This window comes from Diabrotica virgifera, chromosome 10 (assembly GCF_917563875.1).
Source record: "Diabrotica virgifera virgifera chromosome 10, PGI_DIABVI_V3a".
Taxonomy (NCBI): domain Eukaryota; kingdom Metazoa; phylum Arthropoda; class Insecta; order Coleoptera; family Chrysomelidae; genus Diabrotica; species Diabrotica virgifera.
Window position 1 is genome coordinate 60620478 of NC_065452.1, and position 24141 is coordinate 60644618.

The following is a 24141-nucleotide window of genomic DNA, read 5'->3' on the forward strand; positions in this document are numbered from 1 at the left end:
TACACCCTAATAAACTAAGATAAATAAACGTTTCTAGCTACTACCAAAGGGGTACGACAGGGGATAGTGGCTGGTTGACCCTTCTCAAATTCTACGCCACTGACAAAATTGCTATTTTAGTGTAATTTTTTTATTTTGAAATACTTTTTATGTAAATAGCGTTTCTCTTCATTCATAGCGATAAAATGATTAGTTTTCGAGATATTTGAAAATAAAAATGAAGCGACACAATAAATTAATCAAAATAACCGTGTCGTTTCATTTTTAACTTTAAATATCTCGAAAACTAATGACTTTATCGTTACGAATGAAGAGTATATTATTTTCATAGAAAGTATGGGAGAATCCAAAAATTGAACTAAAATAGCAATTTCGCCAGTGGCGTAGAATTTGGAAAGAGTCAACCATTCACTTTCCCCCGTCGTACACCTCTGGTAATAGCCACAAACGTTTGTTTGTCATAATTTAGTAGTTTGTACAGTACACAGTACCTATACTTCCTGCTAAGTATGAAAAGGATACGCCGAATAGTTTTAAAATGCTGAGCAAAAATATTTTTTAAATTTTAAGATAAAACACCCTGTAACTCAGTAAGGAACCACATTTTATTTAAGTGTTTTAGGTTAACTCTTCGTATTTTGTACTAAGGTTTCTCCAGTTACTATATGGACAATTATTAATGAAACACCCTGTATGAATTAAATTATTTTTTGCCAATATATAGTCCAATAATATACAGTGCTAGTCAAAAGTCCGTACCCCCCTTCGTATCTTTTGAACGGTTACACCTATAATAGTGAAATTTGGAGGGAGGAAATAAACGGACGTAAGCTTCTTAACTAGTCATGACAGATGACGTAATAGTGACAGATGACGTTACAGAGCCACTGTGACCGATAATTTTAAATGGGACCTTATGGCAAATGATACCTCGTTTGAAAGATATTCAAAATACCTGTTCAGTTATACTAATTTTTTTGGGTTTTAGTTGATTTTGATTTTGGCAAATAAATTAAATAAATATAATATTGTAGTTTCGCATTTAATTAATAAAAATTCAAATGTCCGGATATGTTTTTTTTGTCAAAAACGTTGACGTTTTTCAATTCTCTAGTAGTTTTTACGTCAACGTCAACCTTTTTTGACAAGTATTCATATGCGGAATTTTGAATTTTTAATATGTAATTAAATGCGAAACTACAATTTTATAATTATTTCATTTATTCATTAAAATTAGCTTAAACTCAAACAAAATTAGTATGACTGAATAGGTATTTTCAATACCTTTCAAACAAGGTATCACTTGCCATAAGGTCCCATTTAAAATTATCTGTCACAGTGGCGCTGTAAAGTCATCTGTCATAATTACGTCACCTGTCATGACTAGTTAAGAAGCTTACGTCCGTTTATTTCCTCCCTCCAAATTTCACTATTATAGGTATAACCGTTCAAAAGATACGAAGGAGGGTACGGACTTTTGACTAGCACTGTATGTATAATCAAATCCTGAATTCAAGTTTACTTTCATATAATAGATATTATCATGTCACTTACAACCTTCCATTTCAGTAAGTATAGCTTTTATATTATAAAATGAAGTGTTTAAATAATTTTTTCTTTTAAAATACATAATAATTAGTACCCGTACTTATTAGTAAGTAATATTCTTTCAATTTCAATACTCCATAATATGATTTGGTATTGCATTTGAAAAGAAAACAATAAATATTCAAAATGTAGTGGTCGGGAATTTTTACTTATGTGAGTATTGTTGCATGTCGGGATTTTGGCTGTCGGGATTTTGGGCGCCACCGCCCCTGGAGATACTTTTCATAGACACATTTTTTATTAATTCTACAAATTTTTTATAGTTTTCTGATTTTGGATCAAAATATAGCAGCTCAAAATCTAGCATGTCTGCATACTTTTCCCAGTTTGTCCTTTTGAAGTTAAATCTTCTTCTGAATGGGAGAGCTTGTGGTATGACAATCGGAAAGATGTTTATACCAGCTGGTCTGTGCTGAGTTTTTGGTGTGGGCAATATTATACACATACATTTGGTACATCGATCTTCGAGATTAGTAATTGAAAAAAATATATTCGGGTTATATCCTTTGTTCTGAATAGGATTGATAGTGGAAGTGGAAGTTTATGATCATGGATTAATGTGAAACCATTAATCTCAGCCCATGCTTTTACTGCGTTCAGTTTGAGTCCGAATCTACATACCCCAGAGTAAACTGTGACTGTTAAAGTCTCCCAGTATAAGCTGGTTGGGCTGTTATTGGAAGTTAGATGCGGGTGAAAATATAAAAGGCTAGTTTGGGGGTTTATATACCGAGGTTCTTGTGCATTTTATAAATCTCAATGGTTATCTCTAAACCATTTACGTTCGTCGTTCCCACAGATGAGACTAACAAATACCGTGCTCCCATGCCTCTTATGTGATATCTCCGCAATCAGTTACATACTTAATTTTCATTTCCGCTGCAGTTAGGTCTCTTTGGGTTTCTTGAATTCACAATACCTCACATTTTGTTTGCCATCTGATTTGGTTTAGTCTAGTGTTGAAAGGATTAGCCTACTAGTAGACGTTTCAGGGAGCCGCTGTCAATAGTGTTGGATATTCTGTAGTTAATGTGGCACTATTGATTTTATGGAGGCTATTTCCTTGTCCTCTACTAATAAGAGGAGTCAAAGAGTTTATTTTCTATTTGCTAATAGTTTACTAATTTTATTAAATTTGTGGACAAACTTTCGTGCTACCATAAAATTATTTGACCATATAATATCTTCACATTTCGTTTTTAATGTTACTGTTAACGGGAGTTTCGTAAGTTAAAAACAGCCATAAAATTTTCATTTAGTTATTCAAATTATTTGTACATAAAAACAGTGTAAAATAGTCATTATTCCGAGGCAACTAATTATATGAAGCTGATTTAACTGTTAGTTTTTCAGAATATGTAATATATAACTAATTATATAAAACAACTACGTGTTTAGTATAACTCCCAGTAAACACCATTAATAATAATTATATCAAAATAATCTAGGGGACAAAAACAAAATGCGAGATTACAGAAGGATTTTAAATAATTTATTTCAAATATTTAAAAAAAAATATAAACAAGTGTCCCTGTTTAGGCAATACGTAAAGTATCCTTAACAATAGTAACCTATACTTATTGTACGGTTATAGAGTATATTCCCATAGGTAAGCTGGTTAAGAGTAGATAACGATTTTTCATATGTAATTTAAAGTATTATCTGCATAAATGGCACAAAGAATATTTGCTACGAGAGGTATATGGTTCAAAATGCATACAGTATCACGACTAATAAGTTATGTTCACATACATGTAGAGTACTTACAGTTTTATTCCTTGATGACGTGTCACATCAGAGCTCTGATTGAATTCCATAATCCATTTGGTTCATTTGTAAGGCACTCACTAATACGCTAAATAAATCATCGTCGATAATACTGAGCAGATTGAATTATCTGAGCGGTATAAAACGATAGCAAAAAAAGCCGGTAAAATGCGGCCTTTTTACGAATAGCGGGAGCGTCGATAGATTAGAGATGATTCTCGTTAGGAAGCTTTTGACGATCTGCCCCGGCGAGGGGTTCAAATGCGAGTCTCAACAATAACCTGGAGTTTCCAGAAAGGTTACATAAATACTACTTGAATTTTAAGTAATCAGTAGTACAGGGGCGTAACTAATTATTTTAGTGAGCCGTGTATAATATATTTATTGTACATATTGCCGGGGGCGACAGGCGAGAGAGATGGCCTATATCACCTCGAAGAGAGGGGATTGGCAAAGATGTGCACAACGATAAGAAATGTTTGAAGAAATTAGAGTTTATATACACAAGGGGTAACAACGATAAAATGGAGGAAAACGATAAGTTTTCCCCCTAGGGATAGATTTTAATCTTCCAGGGGAATCACAGCGATTTTCGTAATACCACGAAGAAAATCACCGTGAGTAGTGTGAATCTTGACAGTACGAACTAGACCATCCTTACCAGGCAATACATCTATTACCCTGGCAGTTGGCCATAAGAGTGGAGGAGTACCATCCTCCTTCAACAGAACCAAATCCCCGATCTTGACAGGGTCAGTAGGGTCGGTCCATTTATTTCTTTGCTGCAGGAGGCAAAGATAGTCTTTTTTCCACAATTTCCAAAATTGCTGTTGAATTTTACTAATACGCTGAAAAAGATTCAACCTATTTTCAGGTATCTCTGAAACACTTGGTTCAGGGGGCGCGGTTAAACTTCTTTGAACTAAGAAGTGAGCTGGAGATAGGAAAGCGAAGTCATTGGCGTCAGACGACATCCTAGTGATGGGTCTCGAATTTAGAATAGCCTCGATTTGGCATAATACTGTGTTAAACACTTCAAAGGTGAAGTGGGAATTTCCTATAATTCGATAGAGGTGATACTTCACACTCTTTATTCCTACCTCATGGAGGCCGAATTGATGGGGGTTGCGGGGAACACCCATCTTGAAAGTTATGGAGTTTTGAGTACAGAATTCCTTAATCTGTTCCGAATTATTTTGATTTAAGAAAAAATCATAGAATTCGCGCATTTCATTTTTTGCCCCATGGAAATTTGTGGCATTGTCGCTCCAAATAATACTGGGCGTGGATCTTCTGGCAATAAACCTTTTCAGAGTAAGAATATAGGCTTCTGCGCTTAATCCTGTGACGAGTTCGATATGAACACATTTAGTGCTCATGCAAATGAAATAGGCTACGTATGCTTTGTAAAGCGGTGCCTTCCTCAAATGTGAGGACTTAATTAAGAAGAACCCCCCATAGTCCACTGAGACGACTTGGAAGGGTCTAGTGGGGAGTACACGATCGGGATGCATATCTGCCATCTGTTGAACAGAATTGGGTGTCATGAATCGGAAACAGTTTACACACTTACGAATTAAGCGTTTAATCTGTCTTAATCCGTCAATTGGCCAGTACTTCATTTTGACATACGAAAGTACTGTTTGCGCGCCTGAATGTAATAACTTATGATGAGCTTGAGTCAAGATTAGTTCTACAACTCGACATTTAGAAGGAAGTAGAATGGGGTGTTTTTGATTATACGATATGGGGGCGTGTCGGAGACGTCCTCCCACACGAATCAGCCCATCATTATGTTGTAGGAAGGGGTTGAGTTTACGAATGGCTTTATTGGTCACGAGTTTAGCATTTTTCAATTCAAGAATCTCTTTTTTAAAGTAGATACTTTGGATATACCTGATGATCGCGTGATCAGCGATCTCCATTTCGGGTGGCGTCAATATATCCGTATCTCGTGGAGAGTTATTTATTTTCTTTTTAATATTACTGATGAATCTAAAAAGATAAGCGACAATTCTTTGAATTTTACGAAAAGAAGAAGATTTAGCGAATAGATTTTCAAAGGTGTCGTTGAGTTCGTGATTTGTTGCTATGTTTGAGACAACTAACTTCCTTAATTCAGGAAGATCATCCTGAAAGTGAGGAATTTGATGAAGAGAAAAATCGATGGGATTGTCTCTAATAAAGCTAGGTCCGCATAACCAGTCTTCGGTGGTCTGGGGATTATCAAAGACATTTATCCCTCTGGAAGCGGGGTCAGCGATGTTTTCGTGACTTCTGACGAAATGGAAATCACAAGGAAAAGTTTCCAACAAGGAATTGACCTTTTGAATTCTGTTTTGTACAAAAATGTTCCAAATGTGTTTTTTAGAAAGTATCCAAGACAAGGCAATTGTAGAGTCAGCAAAGAGATGAGATGAAGATATACTCAAATTTTTCTTGAAGATGTGAAAAAGTCTATGAGCCAGAGTGACTCCCAACACTATTCCACAAAGTTCCAATTTGGGGATGGTGAGTTTATTTTTTAGCGGAGAAATTTTGTTTTTAGAAGCGATAAGCCGCGACGATACAGAAAAGTCTGAGTATGTCGCTTTGAGATACACACAAGTGCTGTATATTTTTTCCGATGCGTCGGTGAAAATAATTAATTGAACATCAACAACTTTCTTTTGTAAAAGTAAGCATCGAGGTACCTTGACCTCTTCTATAGTTTTGAATGTCGATAAGAGGTTTTGCCAATTTTTCATAATGATGGGTGAGTCAATGGGTTGATCCCAGTCCAATTTCTGGGACCATATTTCCTGTATCAAGAGCTTAGCGTTCACAAGGACAGGGGATAACCATCCTAGCGGGTCATACAAAGTAGCAATGTAGGAGAGAATAGTACGTTTAGTAACAACATTAGCCAATTTGAAGATAGGAGTTTTAAACGAAAAGTGGTCGCGTTCTGAATCCCAGAATATGCCTAAGACTTTATCAGATCCCGTGAAGTTAAGACTGACTTCAGAGACGGGATTTAAATTGTGTTGAGACAGAAATTCTGAAGAACTGCAGTTCCACTTGTGGAGGAGGAAACCATGGGTTTCTAGCAAAGAAGTTAATTGTTCGAAAAGACAACTTAATTCATGAAGACTGTCAGCACCGCTGATCAGGTCATCCATATAGATAGATTCTTGCAGAACACTAGTAGCAAGTTCGTGGGTATGTTTGTTGTTGTCAGCGATGTGCTTGATAACTCTTTGAGCGATAAATGGGCTACTTGGGAGCCCGAAGGGTAATCTTTGAAATTGATAGCACCGTAAAGGCTGCTGAATATTGTCCCTAAAGAGAAAATTTAACAGAAATGTTTCAGTGGGACAAATGGCGATTTGTAGGAACATAGCCTTGATGTCGCCTACTAGTGCGAATTTAAACTGACGAAACTTAGCGAGAATGTCAAAAAGTTCATGTTGGACGACATAACCTTTGTCTATGACGTCACTGAGGGAGATTCCCGTAGACGATTTATTGTTTGGATCGAAAACTATACGAGTGGAAGTAGTAGAGTTGGATTTGAAAACGGGAAAGTGAGGGAGAAAGTAATTAGGTTTACCTGAGTCATTTAGCATTTTTAACGGCACTTGAATTATTTGTCCGTTATTGAGATATTCCGATATAATGTCCTGATATTTTTCCAATAAATCAGGGTTGAGTTGAAAACGTTTCTCGAGACTGAGAAAACGTCTTTTTGCCGAGAGAAACGAATTTCCCATGTCTATATCTTCGATAGGGAGTTTGAGATTGAGTGTGGACTCATATCGTCCATTGGGGAGAACATTAACATGTTTTACAAAATTAATTTCAGCGGGGTGATCATTAATGAGATCGGTGTTCTGAGGAGCGGCTTCTTCCAGCTCCCAGAATTTTTGTAAATGATCGGATAGTTCCTCGTTGGACACTACCGGCTCATTTACGGCGGAAGGAGTGTTATGAGAACAACAAGTAACGAGAGAGTTTGAATAAAATTCCAAAGCCTTTTTAGTATTTTTCGACTTAAGAGCAAAGTCTGGAACTGACCCTGATATCGTGTACCCGAGTAGAGTGCGTTGAAGAACGGGAAGACCTTTTCCCAAACGAATTATTTCAGGTTGAATGATATCGTTATACAGGTCTGCACCGAGCAGGATACCAATTGGGGATGTTACATGGAACATCGGATCACCTAATGGTATCTCTGAGGGTATGTTTAGTTTGCTCGCCGAAATAGAAATTTGAGGAAGCGGATTTGTTATCTTTGGGAGTACAGAGCACGAGATGTCAAAAGGAACGTCGTTAGCGACAGCGAAAATTGTTGTATCTACAATAGATTGAGACGAGGATGAGGTGGAGTTAATTCCATTGATCCGTAATTTTCCATCTCTAGTGGTGAGTGACAGTTCCTTTACGAGGTCAGCACTAATAAATGAAACCTGTGAGGCCGAGTCTAAGAGTGCCTTTGCGAAGACCCTCTTGCCGCTAGGAGCGACAAGATAGACCTGGAGTGTGCTTAATAACACCAAATGATTATCAAGCGAGGCTGCAGATAGAGCCATTGAATGTGGAGTCGAATTTTGAAGATTAACTTCCGTTTCAGGAGCTCTAACATGTGAGGGCCCCTGTTGTGAATTACCCTGTGTATGGGAGTTATTTGAGATAGCGGTTTTATTATGATTATTTGAGTTGTGTTGGCCAACAGCCGCGGAAGGGTTACTATGACCCGTTTTGTCGAAATGGAGCAACGTGTGATGACGAGATTTACAAACTATGCAAGAGAATTTGGATTTACACTGATCGAGCATGTGAGACCCAAGACAATTAATACAAAATTTATTTTGTTTGACAAAACTAAAACGTTCTTTAGAATTCAACTGCTTGAACTGAGGACAAGAGTAGATCGAGTGAGAGTCGTTGCAATAGGAACATTTCTTAGGACCTAAGCGAGGCGAAAGGTTACTGGTAGAAGTGTCTGAGGCTAGGTGTAAAGAGTGTCTGGAAGTAGTAGTCGATTTTGGTTTTGATTGAGATTGAATATTCTCAAGATGAACAACGCGTGTCTCGATTTCCCCTAGAAAATGGACAAAATCAGGGGTAGCTTGGCTACCACCGGATTGGAACTCAAGAGCCCTAATGGTAGGTGCGTCGAGTTTCTGAGTAGCGATATGTATGAGAAGTAAATGCAAGAGATCTGAAGGGGGCCTATTCAAGTTCAATAGGGCCTTGAAATTATTTGACATGACCGTATGAAAATTTCTTAATTGTGAGTGATTTGCGTTTCCAGAAATAGGAGGCGCATCAAGAATTTGAGAGATGAGAGTTTTGATAAGCGATTTAGAGTTGGCGTACCTTTGTGTCAGGTTATCCCGGGCTATTTTGTAATTGTCACCTGTGAGTGGGATATGCTCGAGAAGCGTCAAAGGCTCGGAAGTTAGAAAACTTTTGAGGTAAATGAGTTTTTCCAGATCACTTAATGTAGTATCAGATCCTATTATTGTATCAAAGGTCTCAATGAATGAATTGTATTCAGTAACTAAGCCACTAAATGGTTTTAACTGAATACGAGGGAGGTTTACTGTTCGTTGCCTAGCCATAGACTGTGAGGTTAGAGAAGAATTAGGGTCAAATTGGAGGGAGGGGGTAGCAGTCACATTAGAACTTTCAATGACCTCTAACCTTTCTTCCAATAGAGAAATTGTATCCAAATATTTATCAAAAACCACAGAGGAATCAGTAGAGGGGGTAGGTTCCTCGGGGATCGTCTCCAGCACATTTTGAGCATCGCGGAAAAGTCCGTAAGAATGTTTGAGTTGTGAAATTATTTCACGAATTTTATATTTGTTTAGAGAATTAAGAGTTGTGGGAACCGAATCAGCCAACTTGGTTATATCAAGTTTTGCGGTGAGCCTCTGTCGGTTATATTTTGATCGGTCAGCCATGTTGCGAGAATGTGAGATTAGATAGATTATTTGCAAATGTCTAAACCTATAAATCGATGCGAAAATGAGAGAATATGTACAATATATTATATATTACACGTTTAATAGTGTGAGATTGGCTTAATAGTATCACCCTGTATGAGCGCAGATTAGTATATGAAATGCAAAACTATAAAATTTCAAAATATATGCAATTTTCCAAAATGGGTATTTTTCAGCAAGTGTGAGACACCCTTAACAAGTATTTAAATTAATTAAATTGAAGGAAAAAACAATTATTTATTTTCTATAGTTTTCTAGAAGTGTAAAATGAGCTTAAGCGAAGCTAAATGTAGCAAAAACTTACAATTTATGCAAGAAAACAAAATTATTTTTAATAATTTTTGTAACCTGTGAACCAGGCTTAATCGGATTCAAAATTATAAATTTAATTTAAATCAAAAGGTTGAACAAACAATGTTAAAATTATAACACCCGTACTATCAGCCAAGAAATGAGTACACTTTTTGTATACTATAAACAGAAAAATATATTTACGAAAATAAAATAATGTAATATATGCAAATATTTTTTCATACAAACAAAACGACTCCTTTATTTGAACAAAGCAAGTAGTTTCTGAAATTGCACGTGTAGACCGGGCTTAACAACCTACCAGCTATTGTAGAGACGTGCTGGGTTAAATACTGAGAATTTGAGTGCAGAAAGAGAGGAATATTTTATTTTTGTGCCGGGGCGGCGTGGCTTGGAAATTTCCAAATGCAACAGAAAGACACTATAAATGAAAAACCGTTATTCTCAGAATAGAGATTATCAAAATATGCAAATACGAAGGACCTTGAGGATTTAATTAATAAATAATTAATATGATACGGCTCGATGGAACAGAAATGTTTAGGCAATACGTAAAGTATCCTTAACAATAGTAACCTATACTTATTGTACGGTTATAGAGTATATTCCCATAGGTAAGCTGGTTAAGAGTAGATAACGATTTTTCATATGTAATTTAAAGTATTATCTGCATAAATGGCACAAAGAATATTTGCTACGAGAGGTATATGGTTCAAAATGCATACAGTATCACGACTAATAAGTTATGTTCACATACATGTAGAGTACTTACAGTTTTATTCCTTGATGACGTGTCACATCAGAGCTCTGATTGAATTCCATAATCCATTTGGTTCATTTGTAAGGCACTCACTAATACGCTAAATAAATCATCGTCGATAATACTGAGCAGATTGAATTATCTGAGCGGTATAAAACGATAGCAAAAAAAGCCGGTAAAATGCGGCCTTTTTACGAATAGCGGGAGCGTCGATAGATTAGAGATGATTCTCGTTAGGAAGCTTTTGACGATCTGCCCCGGCGAGGGGTTCAAATGCGAGTCTCAACAATAACCTGGAGTTTCCAGAAAGGTTACATAAATACTACTTGAATTTTAAGTAATCAGTAGTACAGGGGCGTAACTAATTATTTTAGTGAGCCGTGTATAATATATTTATTGTACAGTCCCGAATATAAAATAAACATTATTTTTAATTACCGCAAAAGATCTTAAGAAAATTAAAAGAGAACTCCATAAGTCAGAAAATGGTAACAAAAACAATAAAAACTAATTTGTTGCCCCTCAAATCCCAATAAAGTAGTCTTGAGGTTAAGTTAGTATAGTGTATGACCTCCACAATTGTTGATTACTGTCCTACATCTGTTAAGCAAATTCATGATCAGATGGTCTATGTCGTGTTGCGGTATTCTGTTCCACTTTATTTAAAGGCTCTCAAACAGTTGGTCTCTTGTATTAAACGCAATATTTTGTTGTAAAATGCGTCTGACCATTATCCTCCATACATGCTCAATTGGGTTTAAATCTGGCGATTGTGCAGGCCATGGTAAAACCTCAATTTCATTATCTTCGAGGAATGTTCGGATGACCCTGGCAGTATGAGGTCGCGCATTGTCATGCATTTATTGAAATTGGAGATCAACTTGTTGTGCAAAGGACACAGCAATAGGTTCTAGAATAATATCGCAACAGTCGCAATAATATGCAACAGTCTGTTGCATTTAGAAATTTTTCCAAAAAAACGAGGTTGGTTCTTCCACAAAGAGTGATGCCACCCCATACCATTATAATGCCTTGCTATCTATGAACCTCCTGCACGACGCCGACGGCCAATCGTTCAGCATTGCCGGATCGTCTCCAAATTTTTTGGTGCGTCTTGTATCTGGTGCAAATCCAAATCGGGACTCATCTGTGAACAAAGTAGAGGCCCACTCACGTCTAATCCAATTTGCCTGTTCTTGTGCCCACTGAAATCGATGAGCGCCCGTTGATTACAGGATAATATCACATGCTATAATTTTTTTGTGACGGATATTGTTGAGTTGGGGTTGATTTCATGTAATCGAATGAACTATCTTTCAGTAAAGTCGTCCCAGGAACGAAACTCATAAATATTGGCTATATCATTTTAAAGTCTCCTACTTTAAAATGTATAATATATGTCTGAATTGCAGATATAAATGAGTCAGATTAAATAAATTATTAGAAGAATTTTTTACTAAGCAATATTTTTGTTTAATATTAATATTTTTTGTATTTTGACAACGGCATCTGATTTGGACGTCGAAACGTCAATAAAATAATTTTTTAATAAAATTGTGGCTTATTTCCCATTAAAAATAGTTAATTGCAAAAATTCCACAAGAAAATGGCTTCATAACAACAATAAAAAATACTTTTAACAATATTTTACTTTTAAATTTACATTGTGTGTGGATAGACACTTGCCAAACGGGGTAATCAAAACTATACCTATTTTACTTTTAAGTCTATTTTTTGCCTTCAAGTGCAGTTCACTGGTTATTTTATATTTTTTATTTGCAGGAAAATCGTGCAATTCATCTTTACAATTTGGCAAATCGAAGGAAATTTAATGTAAGCGGGGAATTGGATGTACTAACAAAGTGGAACGGTCAAGAATACTTTCTAACTGCCGTCCACTCAAAAAGAATTGTTAAGCTCTGGACGGACTACGAGGCCCAGGATAAAGGGTACAAGCAGCATTCACGACTGGAATTGAGTCCCACACACTGGATCGAATACAACCTCAATGTTTTGAACAAGAGTCTGGTAATAAAATGTTTCTTTTTATATCAAAACTTTCAAATCTGAGTTGTACGCAGGTAGAATTTTTAAGTTTCCTTTTATTCTCGCAATTTTATGATTGTATTTTTGCTCGGGAGTTTTAAAGGTTTTAATTTTGTTTACAAATATAAAAGAAAACATAAAATAAAAATGCTTTCTTTGAATACAGTTTAGAGTCGTGAAACTAAAGTAATTTTTAGTTTCAAAAATAAAAGTCACAACTTTTAATAAAGTAGCAGTTTGTACTGTAAAATTTTTAAATTATCAAACGTGTTTATAAACAACATAATAGATGTAACATATATAACAAGAAAAGTACGAAACGAAACACCTACAAAAATTGCTAAAATTTGTATATAAAGACAGAGTAAATCAAATTATATGAATCTAACGTTCTGTACTGCATGTTTTGGAGTATTTATTCATGATAGCTTTCCTTTTGAAAACCATATTGGATAGCTAAAGACACGTTTGAGAGCTATTTTCCTTACATATACATTTAGAGGAAAATAGTCATGAACGAAAACACAATAGATCTTATCAAAACACTGAGCATTTGAATCCTAGCGCACAGGAACAACGCAGAAATGGGAAATGAGTAATACAGAAAAAAAGTAAAGAACATTATATTACCAAAAGGGGAGAAGCTAAATGAATATGCAGGCAAATGAAAAGAACATTACTGGAAAAGCAACTAAAAATAATATAAGATAACTTTGTCCAAAAAGAATTAAATGCTCCCAATTTTCTAAACATATCTTTGTTCAAAGATCACGATTCAACACGATAAAAAAGGAGAGAGAAGCCGTAGCGTTATTACTTTTATACCAAGAGAGAGGTGGTGGCTCTTGAAGAAGAATCCGGTTTAAGTTGGATCTAGCTTTACTAGATATGTAATGCGCGCTCTTATCTCCTAGTTGTTGGTCTATTCTTCATTAAAGGTTCTTTAATAATTTTCAGATCTTGGTTGTTAATTTCTTCTTAATTTAAAATTTGCATCATCTTGGCGTGCTTTACTCGATCAAACGCTTTCATATAATCAACTATACAGGGTGTCCAGAAACTCTACCGACGAACGAACACACAATATTCCTCAGATAAATTTAAGATATTTTAACCTAATTCTTCTAGTCCGAAAATGCTTCCTAAGGGAGCTAGAGCTCTTTGAAGATGGCGTCTTGTAATTAGGTTTTCTTAAATAACAGAACGCTTTTATTTAGAAAAATGAAAATTGGTACGCATACTTAGCTTCCAGAGATAAATCGATTACATTTACTGAGAATTTCTAGTACCCGTCGTAGGCGTCCGTTTTGGGTAGGGCAACGGTTATTTTATCGCATAACTTTTATGTTTTTAACTTTCAAGCATTTTTGACACTGGATTATTAAATTATGAGGTATGATAGTACTAAAAGGTATTCTTGCTTTAAGTCGGTAGAACACACCATTTTCTAGAAAAATTGATTTGAAAATTTTTCGTTTATTGAATTTCCAAAAAAAAAAAAAAAAATTAAAAAAACCATTTAAAAAAATGAAAACTGGTACGTTTATTTATATTCCCGAGATGAATCGATTTCATTAATTGCGAATTTCTAGTACTGGTCATATGCGTCCGTTTTGGGTAGGTCTAGGGTTATTTTATCGCATAACTTTTTTGTGTTTAATTCTTAAAAAATTTTGACATTAGATTATAAAATTATGAGGTATTCTAGTACTAAAAGTTAGTCTTGCTTTAAGTTGGTAAAATACACCGTTTTTTAAACTTTTTTTAAATTTTTCTTCAAATTCAGGAAACGAAAAATTTTCAAATCGATTTTTCTAGATTTCTGATTTTTCTAGTCGGTGTGTCCTACCGACTTAAAGCAAGAGTACCTTTTAGTACTAAAATACCTCACAATTTAATAATATCAAAAATGCTTAAAAGTTAAAGACAAAAAAGGTATGCGATAAAACAGCCGTTGCCCCACCCAAAACGGGCGCCTATGACTGGTACTAGAAATTCGCAATGAATGGAATCGATTTATCTCTGAAAGATAAATAGGTGTACCAATTTTCGTTTTTCTAACTAGAAGCGTTCTGGAGGTATTTAAGAAAAACTAATTACAAGACGCCATCTTCAAAGAGCTCTAGCTCCCTTAGCTGAAGCATTTTCGGACTAGGTAAATTTGGTTAAATTGTCTTAAAATTATCTGAGGAATCTCCTGTCTTCGTTTGTCGGTAGAGTTTCTGGACACCCTGTACATGCGTATATGTACTTCGTAATTTAAGTCTCTGCATCTCTGGAATAAGACTTTGAGAACAAAGCCTCTCTCGTACTAACAACATTTACAGTAGGAAAAATGAAAGAATACCCATGAACGAACATATAAAACACGCTGTATTTTCCTGTCACCGTGTCACACAAAAAATTGGCCAGCGCAAGTACATGTAATAATTATTGTTACATGTACTTGAACTGGACAATTTTCTTTGTGACACGGTGACAGGAAAATACAGCGTGTTTTATATGTTCGTTCATGGGTATTCTTTCATTTTTCCGACTGTATGAACCCGAACTGGTTGTAAGAAATTTGTCTTTCACACAGCTGGTAAATTCTCTTACAGATTATCTTTAGGAAAAACTTTAGGACATGACTCATGAGACTTATCGTACGGTATTTTTCGCATTTTTTTGGCTTCTAGTTTTTTTGGACTTCAGCTATTGTGTTAGTACTTCTCCAGAGTTGTATTATGTACTTGAGTATCTTTGTGGTTATTGCTATTGATTCGTTCTCCATTAATTTGAGTAATTCTACTTGTATAATATACAATGATATGATTTTGTCATCCTTAAGCTGTGTTATTGCAGAATAAACTTCATGCTGTAATATTCTTGGTCCATCAGTTACCTCTTCTTCTAGCTTAAAGATATTATCTCTTTGGTCTTCAAATAGTTTCTCTAGGTATCCTTTTCCTTTTCTTACTTTTTATCCAAGATGACGTTTCCGTCAGAAATAGTTAGATTTCCTTTCCGTCTCGGTCTTCGTCCGCCTGTGAGTTCTTTATCTTTTCTATGTGCATTGTAACTATCGTACTTTGACTGTAGTGTCTTAATTTCTTCTTAGTGAAATATTTATCGTTTAATATTTGTCTGGGTCATTTTTCGCTTTTCTTCTTTGATCTGTTAGTTTCAAGATCTCATGACTTTTTCTTGATTATAAATAAGTGTTTATCAATTACACTTTGAAGAATATCTGTAATCTGTTTTAACGTTTGTTCTTCGTTCGATTCATCTCTAATTGGGCCAATTGATGGTTTAACATGGTTTGGCCCCTTATTTTCTTATTAAGGTCTTTTAGCATACGTAGATCGGTTGATTGTGATCTCCTTTTCTGTACTTTTTTGAGTTTGACTCTGAATACTCTCACCAGTGGAACGTGGTCCGTCCCCAAGTCTGCTCTAAGATAAGTCGTGCTAGATGTAAAACTGTTTCAGAGTCTTTTATTTGCTAAAATGTAATCCATTTGTTTCCTAATAATTCTCCCTGGGCTATATTGAGGGAATCAATGTGTTGGTGAGAACTGGTTCTGAGGCTTTTGCGAATTTTTCTAGGTCTCTTCTTTAGATTCCAAGTCGATGTGCTCTGTGTTGTTTATTGTATTTTATTTCCAGCTCCAAGCTTGCCATTAAAATAATCCATATGAATGATTCAATTGATTCTTTCTCTTCTTTGTCTGCAGTGCCCTACCACTTACCAACTCATCTGACCAAAGCCGTTGCTCAGTAAGTGGTGGATTGCTTATACCTACAATCACTCTGTGAAGATTATGTAGTAGAAACAAATATAGTGACCCGTCTGCCTTCGGAAATGTAATAGCCTTTAGGGGTCGGAATAAACAAGAGTTAGCCAAATGTGATTGATAGGAACAAATGAAGACTTTTAGTCAAGACAAGTTGAAAAAGAGTACCAGGTGCCTGATGATCCGCCAGATGCGTTTCATAAGCGTATGAGTATTGATACACTTTGTATTCCCGCTCAAATTTAGGGGTGTTGACTACAGACACAGAATATATGGCTCATCCAGCATCCCATGAAAAAGACACACTTTAAAAAATATTTAGGGGTTATAACAATAAAACACTGAAAACGTTTGTTTTCTATACTTCCACAAAATTTATTATAACTATGTGACTACAGCTGTTTCGGCAGAGTGCCTTTCTCAAGTGGTTTAGTTTACTATGTGTTTGCCTTTTTAAGCCTTTAACTGAAGAGGTTGAGGAGTGGGGAGCTGTTTGTCTCGAGTTGGTCATTCAGAATTATATCTGTATTTTTTAATTTATTAATTTCCATAGATTCTAATAAAGATAGCTTAAGGCCTTTATTTTGAATATGCAGAATTTGAAACTCTTCATTAAAAGAATGATTATGATCTAGAAGGTGAAGTGCGTATGTAAAAGTGTCTGTTTTTCTATTGTTGAATGCCCTTTTGTGTTCTGCTATCCGTTTGTCAAAGGTTCTGCCAGTTTGACCGATGTAAGTTTTCGGACAGTCACCACGAGTTAGTTTGTAGAAACTACTCTGTAGTTGTTTTCTCTTTCGGCTCTTATTGTTGTTAATATATTTGCTTAAGCTGTTGTTAGTTCTGAAAGCTGGTGTTATTCCATTCTTTTTTATGTATCTGGCTATTTTTGTTGTTATCTTGCCAGTATATGTGATAGAGCAGAAGGTACTGGGTTCTTTCTGTGGTGGTGGATAGACTAATTTCAGGGCTTTCTTATGGAGTTTTTGGTTTAAAATTTTATTAATTGTTTGCTCATTATAGCCATTGTTTACTGCTATTTGTTTAATGATGTTCAGTTCTATTTCGAAGTTATTTTTTGACATGGGAATTTCTGTTAGTCTATGTATCATGCTATGGTAGGCTGCTAATTTAAGTTGTGTATGATGGGATGATGAATTGTGTATAGTTGTGATAGTATGGGTAGGTTTATGATATACGGAGAAGTAATGTTTGTTGTGTAGTCTGGTAATATAGAAAATAAATAGTTATAATAAATTTTGTGGAATTATAGAAAACAAACGTTTTCAGTGTTTAATTGTTAGATAAAATTAACTTCCATCAAGTAACTGTCCAATCCATCAAATATTTAGGGGTGTTGACTACAGACACAGACTGTATGGCTCATCCAGCATTCCATGGGAAAGACACACTAATCCAATAAAAAAAATTATAAAAATTTAGAATCGTTCCGTCTTTAGAATTGAATTTATATATCTTTAAATTATTTTTATCATTGTATATTTCATATTATTTTCTAATAACACATTATTCATATAATATTCATAATAATAAAAATATTTACTTTGTTGATCTTGTTTTTCTGCAGAGCATGTTTATTGCATAAAATGAATGATTCCACCCGTTAATTTCAGGATGAAACGTTTGACGCTCAGAAAGTTGTCATTAACGTGATCTACCCCCGGCGCAGCTTCACGGCTCAGGGTTTCTACAATATAAGTGATTCAATTGTATCAACTGACGTGTCTCTGGTGTATGACAAGGACAATAAAACAGTTCAAGCGGGACTGGATTGGCGACGTGCCTCGCTTCATCGCGAACAATTATTACTTCAAATTAAGCATCCTTCTTTTGAAAGGGTATGTATGAATATGTATTGTTATAGTTTACAGTTTACTTTTTTTATTAGCACTACGACTGTGAGAAACAGACCGATTCCTTTTTCTTTTTAGGTTTTTCGAACTAATTAGTAGAAAGTATTATTTATACATATATAAGTTTTTTTAGGATGTCAGAAAATGATCAACAAAATTTAACGTTGAAACAAGGAGAAAGATAAACAATACATTAAGATGGCGATCTTTCTACCATTTAGAACGTATTGCAATTCTATGGATCACCCACTAATGTGGGAATAGACGAATACATTAACAAATTTGTAATTTAATTACAAAAATTTTTACTATTACTAAATTAAGATCTGGTCAAAGTTTTTTCATAAAGTTTTTATATTTCAACCGCAAAATTCACTGTCCAATTCACACTAGTTCGCGAAACACAAACACAATAGCACTTTTACAGTTTAAAGGCCACTGACTAGGACATGAACTAAGGTTGTTTTCTTTATCAACTATCACACACCTGTCATAACACTAGCTGGTACTTCCTCATACATATCTGTCACAATATTTACATATTCAACGGAACTCTTTTTTTATTGAGAAGATCAATGAATATCATATATTATGAGCGTTTGTTTCTTCCTTCTCTTCTCTTTTTTTCTCTAAGAGAAGAAAAAACCCCCTCAACAAGGGAAGCAAAGTATAATCTGCTCTATTCATAAAAAGGAGATAAACTGTTATGCCAGAATTATAGAGGCATATCTTTACTTTATTCGGGATAAAAACGACCAAAGATGTGGTATGACATGGACGTTTACAATCTCTTTGTAGATTTTAAGCAAGCCTATGATTCAGTAGATAGAACAATTCTACATCATATATGGCAAGAATTTGGCATATATGTACCATCAAAATGAATACGACTGGTGCAAATGACAGTGACAGAAACAGAAGCACATGTATGTATTCAAGGACAGATCACTGATGTGTTTCTGATAACGCAAGACTGAAACAGGGCGACCGATTGGCTCGAATGCTTTCTAATCTTGTTCTTGAATATGTAATTAGACGGTTGACGGTAAGTGCAAATAACATACTCACAAACAAATCTACCCAATTAGCAGCATACACAGATGATATAAACATAATCAGCAGAACAATGAATGCAGCGGAAGAAACCTACGTTGAGTTGAAACAAAGTGCAGAAGCTGTAGGGCTAGCAATAAATACCAATAAATCAAAACTACTTATAAAAACCAGTTCAAATAGACCGGCACAACAACAACAATTTATAGACGCTACAGAACACCAGATCAAATAGGCCAGATCAAATAGACCGGCACAAAAACAACACTTTATGGAGGATACAGTACTTAGGAATGGACCTGGTCGCAAACAATGAAGAAGAACCAGAAATAAATAGAATGATAATGCTGGCAAGTACAGCTTATTTCGCGAGGGGCGACATATTCAAATAGCGGAGACGTATACCGGAAAACAAAACTCCGGGTCTATAAGAACAATAATCAGGACCATAGTAAGTTATGGGTATGAAACAAGGGTTGTGACACAGATATATGCCAATACATTAGACGTGTTTCTAAGAAAAATATTAGGTAGAATACTAGGCCCAATAAGTGAAAATAACAACTGGTGAATTAGGTATAATAAAGAAATATACGATCAATATAACGAACCAACTCTAGCACTATACACTAAACTGCAGAGATTATAGTGGGTAGTACATGTGGTCCGCATGCACGAGAATAGAATCCCCAAAAAATTGCTAAATGCAAGAATGCGAGGAAAAAGACCTGTTGGAAGGACAAAAAAGAGATGGAAAGACGATGAGTAGGTGAGGAAAGTAGATGAGAATGCTAAAAACCTCCTAAAAACGCGTTCATGGAAAAGAACAGCAGTATATCGAAATTATTGAAAAACCCTAATGAAGGAGGCCAATGTCCGGTTTGGGCTGTAGTGCCATTGGATGGATGGTTTATTTTGTTATTTCTGTATTTTTCTATTAACTGTCTTGTAATGATATAATATTCTTCTTCTTTTATATAGGCAGTACTGCCTCTTTTTCTTCAACGGTGCCTTTCATTCTGCCCCTAAGTTGTCATTCCATCTTTTCCTTGGGCGTCCTATACTTCTGCTGCCTAACGGTGACTTGTCCCTGGCTATTCTTACTATCCTTGATTCAGACATCCTGCTTATGTGCTCATTCCACTCTTCTTTTCTGTTCTTTACCCAGGTATTTATATTGTCTACCCCACATATGCGTCTGATTTCCTCACTTCTTACCCTATCCTGCAGTCCTTTTCCAGCAATCCTTCTTAAGATCTTCATTTCGTTGGTTTCCAGATGTCTTCGTGTTTTGCTTGTATCTGGTCTTATTTCGGCAGTGTAAGTCATAACTGGCCTAATAACTGACATATATTCGGGCCTTTGTTTCCAATCTTAGGTGTTTGTTTTTCCAAATTGTGTCGTTTAGGCATCCGGCCGTTTTACTGGCTTTAATTTAATGATATATAATGATATATTAATCCTTTAATATTATTAACCAGATTTAGCCATACGGCTCACACTCCCTCTAAGGGGAAAATTTACTTTTTCTAAGATACCTACGGTATCAAAATGATTGAGCTCTGGTGGGACTCTTTCCGTGTTATCGCGCCCTAGGTGACTTGATACGCAGGAGTATCTCCCATTTCTGCATAGTCTTGTAGATATGTTCATTTAGATCCAGCTTTTTGATGTTTCGTATGAGGTTCTTCGGAATGACTCCAGTAGTAGAAAGAACAAGGTATTGTCTGGATACTTTCCATTCTCCATTGTCTTCTTATTTGTATTTCGAGATCTCTATACTTGGCGATCTTTTAGTTGTACTTAACACGCATATTATCGTCGTTAGGTATTGCCACATCTAATAGTGTTGTTTGTCTAGTAAGTTTATTAACTAGTATAAGATCCGGTCTGTTATGTGCCACTCGTTGGTCTGTGAGCACAGTGCTATCCCAATAGAGTTCTTAGTTGTCGTTTTCAAGCATAATATTAATAAGTAATATTAATTATATGTAATTTTATTACTTCTTTCCTTTTTTTTCTCAACATTCTGTAATCCAATTGATTTTTGATTTTAAATATCACTAGCATTACTACCATTGCTGGCAAGAACGGCCTTTTGTAAGGGTTTATCAACATCCAAAATTGAGATCAACACATATTCATTTAATTCTTAAATGTACTAGAAACGAGACCAAAACATGCACATTTGTTTACATTTTAGTAGGTCACCTAGATTTGTTAGAAGCACCAGTCGACAATATTGCATAGTCAACTAATTCATATTTTCGTAAGTCATGGTCAAGCTGAGTCGACAATATAAACAAACTACATGTTACAAGTCTGTTTATATAAACATGAAGGCATCGTGATTCATTCTAATTCATTTGTATTATTAAAAAGATCATTCTTAATCCAGATGCACTAGCATATGGTTTTACCGTGAGCACATCAACTATTTACTGTGGTCTTTATAGTTGGTAATAAACAAGTAGTTATAAATATTGTTTAATTCAGCAACCCCTATTGGTAGGGGGTAACTACCCCCAAATACCCTAAGATGTTTCCCGACTGTGCATACCCGCATATGGCGATCTAAGACCAGGGACGAACACAGGAACTAGCATATGGAACGAGAAATGGAAAGAGAAACGTCAATGGATGAGGTTTCTTGCACCTCGACCACCCTAGAACAGTGTGGTATATAGAAAAAGGATGGAGACGTCAGGCCCGAGACGGAGCTGAGGATGGAATGGTATGGAGATGGAACATCGTGTGAAAATGGAACATGGTATGGGACGTGCAGCGAGGACTTTTGGTGATACGAACACAGACGTTTAAAAGTAGTAAGTCCATTATTATTTATTCTTATGATATTTCCAAGATATTAGTTCTAATTCGTATAAGCATATAATAAAGTAATATAACCGTAATGTAAGATACACATAATCTAATTTTTACCTACTGATTTTTTATCTACTTAATCTATTTTTAATTGCTCATCTATTATCTAGAATCTATTATCGAGAACTTTTCTCAAGTATTATGGTATTGATTTATTTATCAATAGGACGTATTGATACATTTTTACATTTTTATATGATTTTTATATATTTACTAGCATATATTTTTATCTTTACCGACTCTTTATCCAATTATTATTTTACCTACTGATTTTTATGACATTTTGATTTGAATACTGATTTTTATGGTGATTTATATTGATTGATATAATGATTTTTTATTGCAATTTACTATATTTTTACTATTTTTGACATAATATTTTATATACATATTTACTATACCTCGTAAGACTATCGAATTTATGCTTTCGTGTCTCTGATTCTTTTGGAAGACAAAGTTATACGCTCATTTCAAGCTGTAAACTTAAGAACAGCAGTTCCAAGTTCAATACACCAACCAATCGACAAGGAAATAGAGGAAGAACAAAGCGACGAAGAAGTAGAAGAGGAAACAAGTGACGAGGAGATAGAGGAAAAAATTGACGAGGAAATAGAAGAGGGAAAAAGCGACATAAAACAAGATATAAAAATATTAAACATGGCTCTGACAATCAACGAATTTTTGAATATTGCAAGCAAGGTATTGCCCAACGAGTTTGATGGAAGCGCAGGTAAACTACAACCATTTTTAGACGCACTAGAACTACTTGGAAAAATAGCAGAAGGACATGAAGAAACAGCGATAACATTAATAAAGACAAGATTGACCAATAAGGCTAGAAACCTGATAACTACAGAGGATACGATCCCACTTATAGCCGCGGCACTGAAGAAAGAATTAAGAGGCGACAATCCGAAAACGATAATAGACAAGTTACCAAAGAAAAGGCAAGGAAGCAAAGATGCAGCAGTGTACGCATCTGAAGTAGAGGAACTAGCGGAACAGTTAAAGGTAGCATACATAGCGGAAGGAATGCCATTGGAACTAGCGAAAAAATACACAACGGAAACAGTTGTAGCAACAATGAAACGGAATGTTAATACGGATAGAGCTAAGTTAATACTGGAGGCAGGTAATTTCACAACACCGCAGGAAGTAGTATCCAAATTTTTATCGATTGATACGACAGAGAACACACAGGGAAGAGTGTTCAATTATAGGACGAATTATGAAAATAGGAGAGGACAGCAGCAATACAGAAGAGGATACCATAACAAATACGATAGAGGAAGAAGAAATAATTTCGGACAACGGAACGAAGGAGAAGCAACAGAAAACCAACGGAACTATTCGAACAGAGGATATAGACAATTTAACAACCAAACGTACAGAGGGAACCAGAGAGGAGGACGTAACAGAAACGTAAGGCTACTGGAGTTAGAGAACAGCCAAGAGGAACCAGAAAACCAGCAGTTGGGGTTTTGAATGAACGAAACAAGGAAAGTACACAGTCAGAAGTGGAATATAATATTTACAACTTCGACTTAAACCTAACGAATTTTGTACGAATGAAAACAGGAATCCTAGAACATACAAATACATTTATCATAGACACAGGAGCTGATATTTCAATACTGAAATGTTCACAAGATTTTATGAAGGAACATGTGAAACCAAACACAAAGTCGAAAATAAAAGGAGTAACTAACGGAGAATTACAAACAATGGGAGAAGTTGAAACAACACTAGAAGTAAAAGGATCTCGATTTGAGCATATCTTTCAATTAGTTGAACCTAGCTTTCCTATTCCAACCGACGGAATCATTGGGAGAGACTTTATTTCAAACTCTCAATGCATACTAGACTACGCTAACCTTAAAATGCACATTAAAGAGGACAACGATTGTTACATTAGTACGAACATTTTGGATAATATAGATAATGACACGATAATAATACCGCCTAGATGTGAAATTTACAGAGTCGTAAAAATTTTTCAAACGCTGAAGAACGACAGGATAGTGGGACAACAGGAAATACAACCAGGAATATTCATAGCGAGAGCAATTA

The 24141-nt window shown here is 35.4% G+C and overlaps 1 protein-coding gene across 1 annotated transcript in view; it reads left to right on the plus strand.

The window, feature by feature from the left end:
* Positions 1-24141, plus strand: part of LOC114337267 (uncharacterized) — a 721645-nt gene that overhangs the window by 409264 nt on the left and 288240 nt on the right. The window contains exons 37-38 of the mRNA XM_050641250.1: positions 12223-12468; positions 17896-18120. Of these exons, the coding sequence (XP_050497207.1) occupies positions 12223-12468; positions 17896-18120 (471 nt within the window). The remainder of the gene's footprint in view (positions 1-12222; positions 12469-17895; positions 18121-24141) is intronic.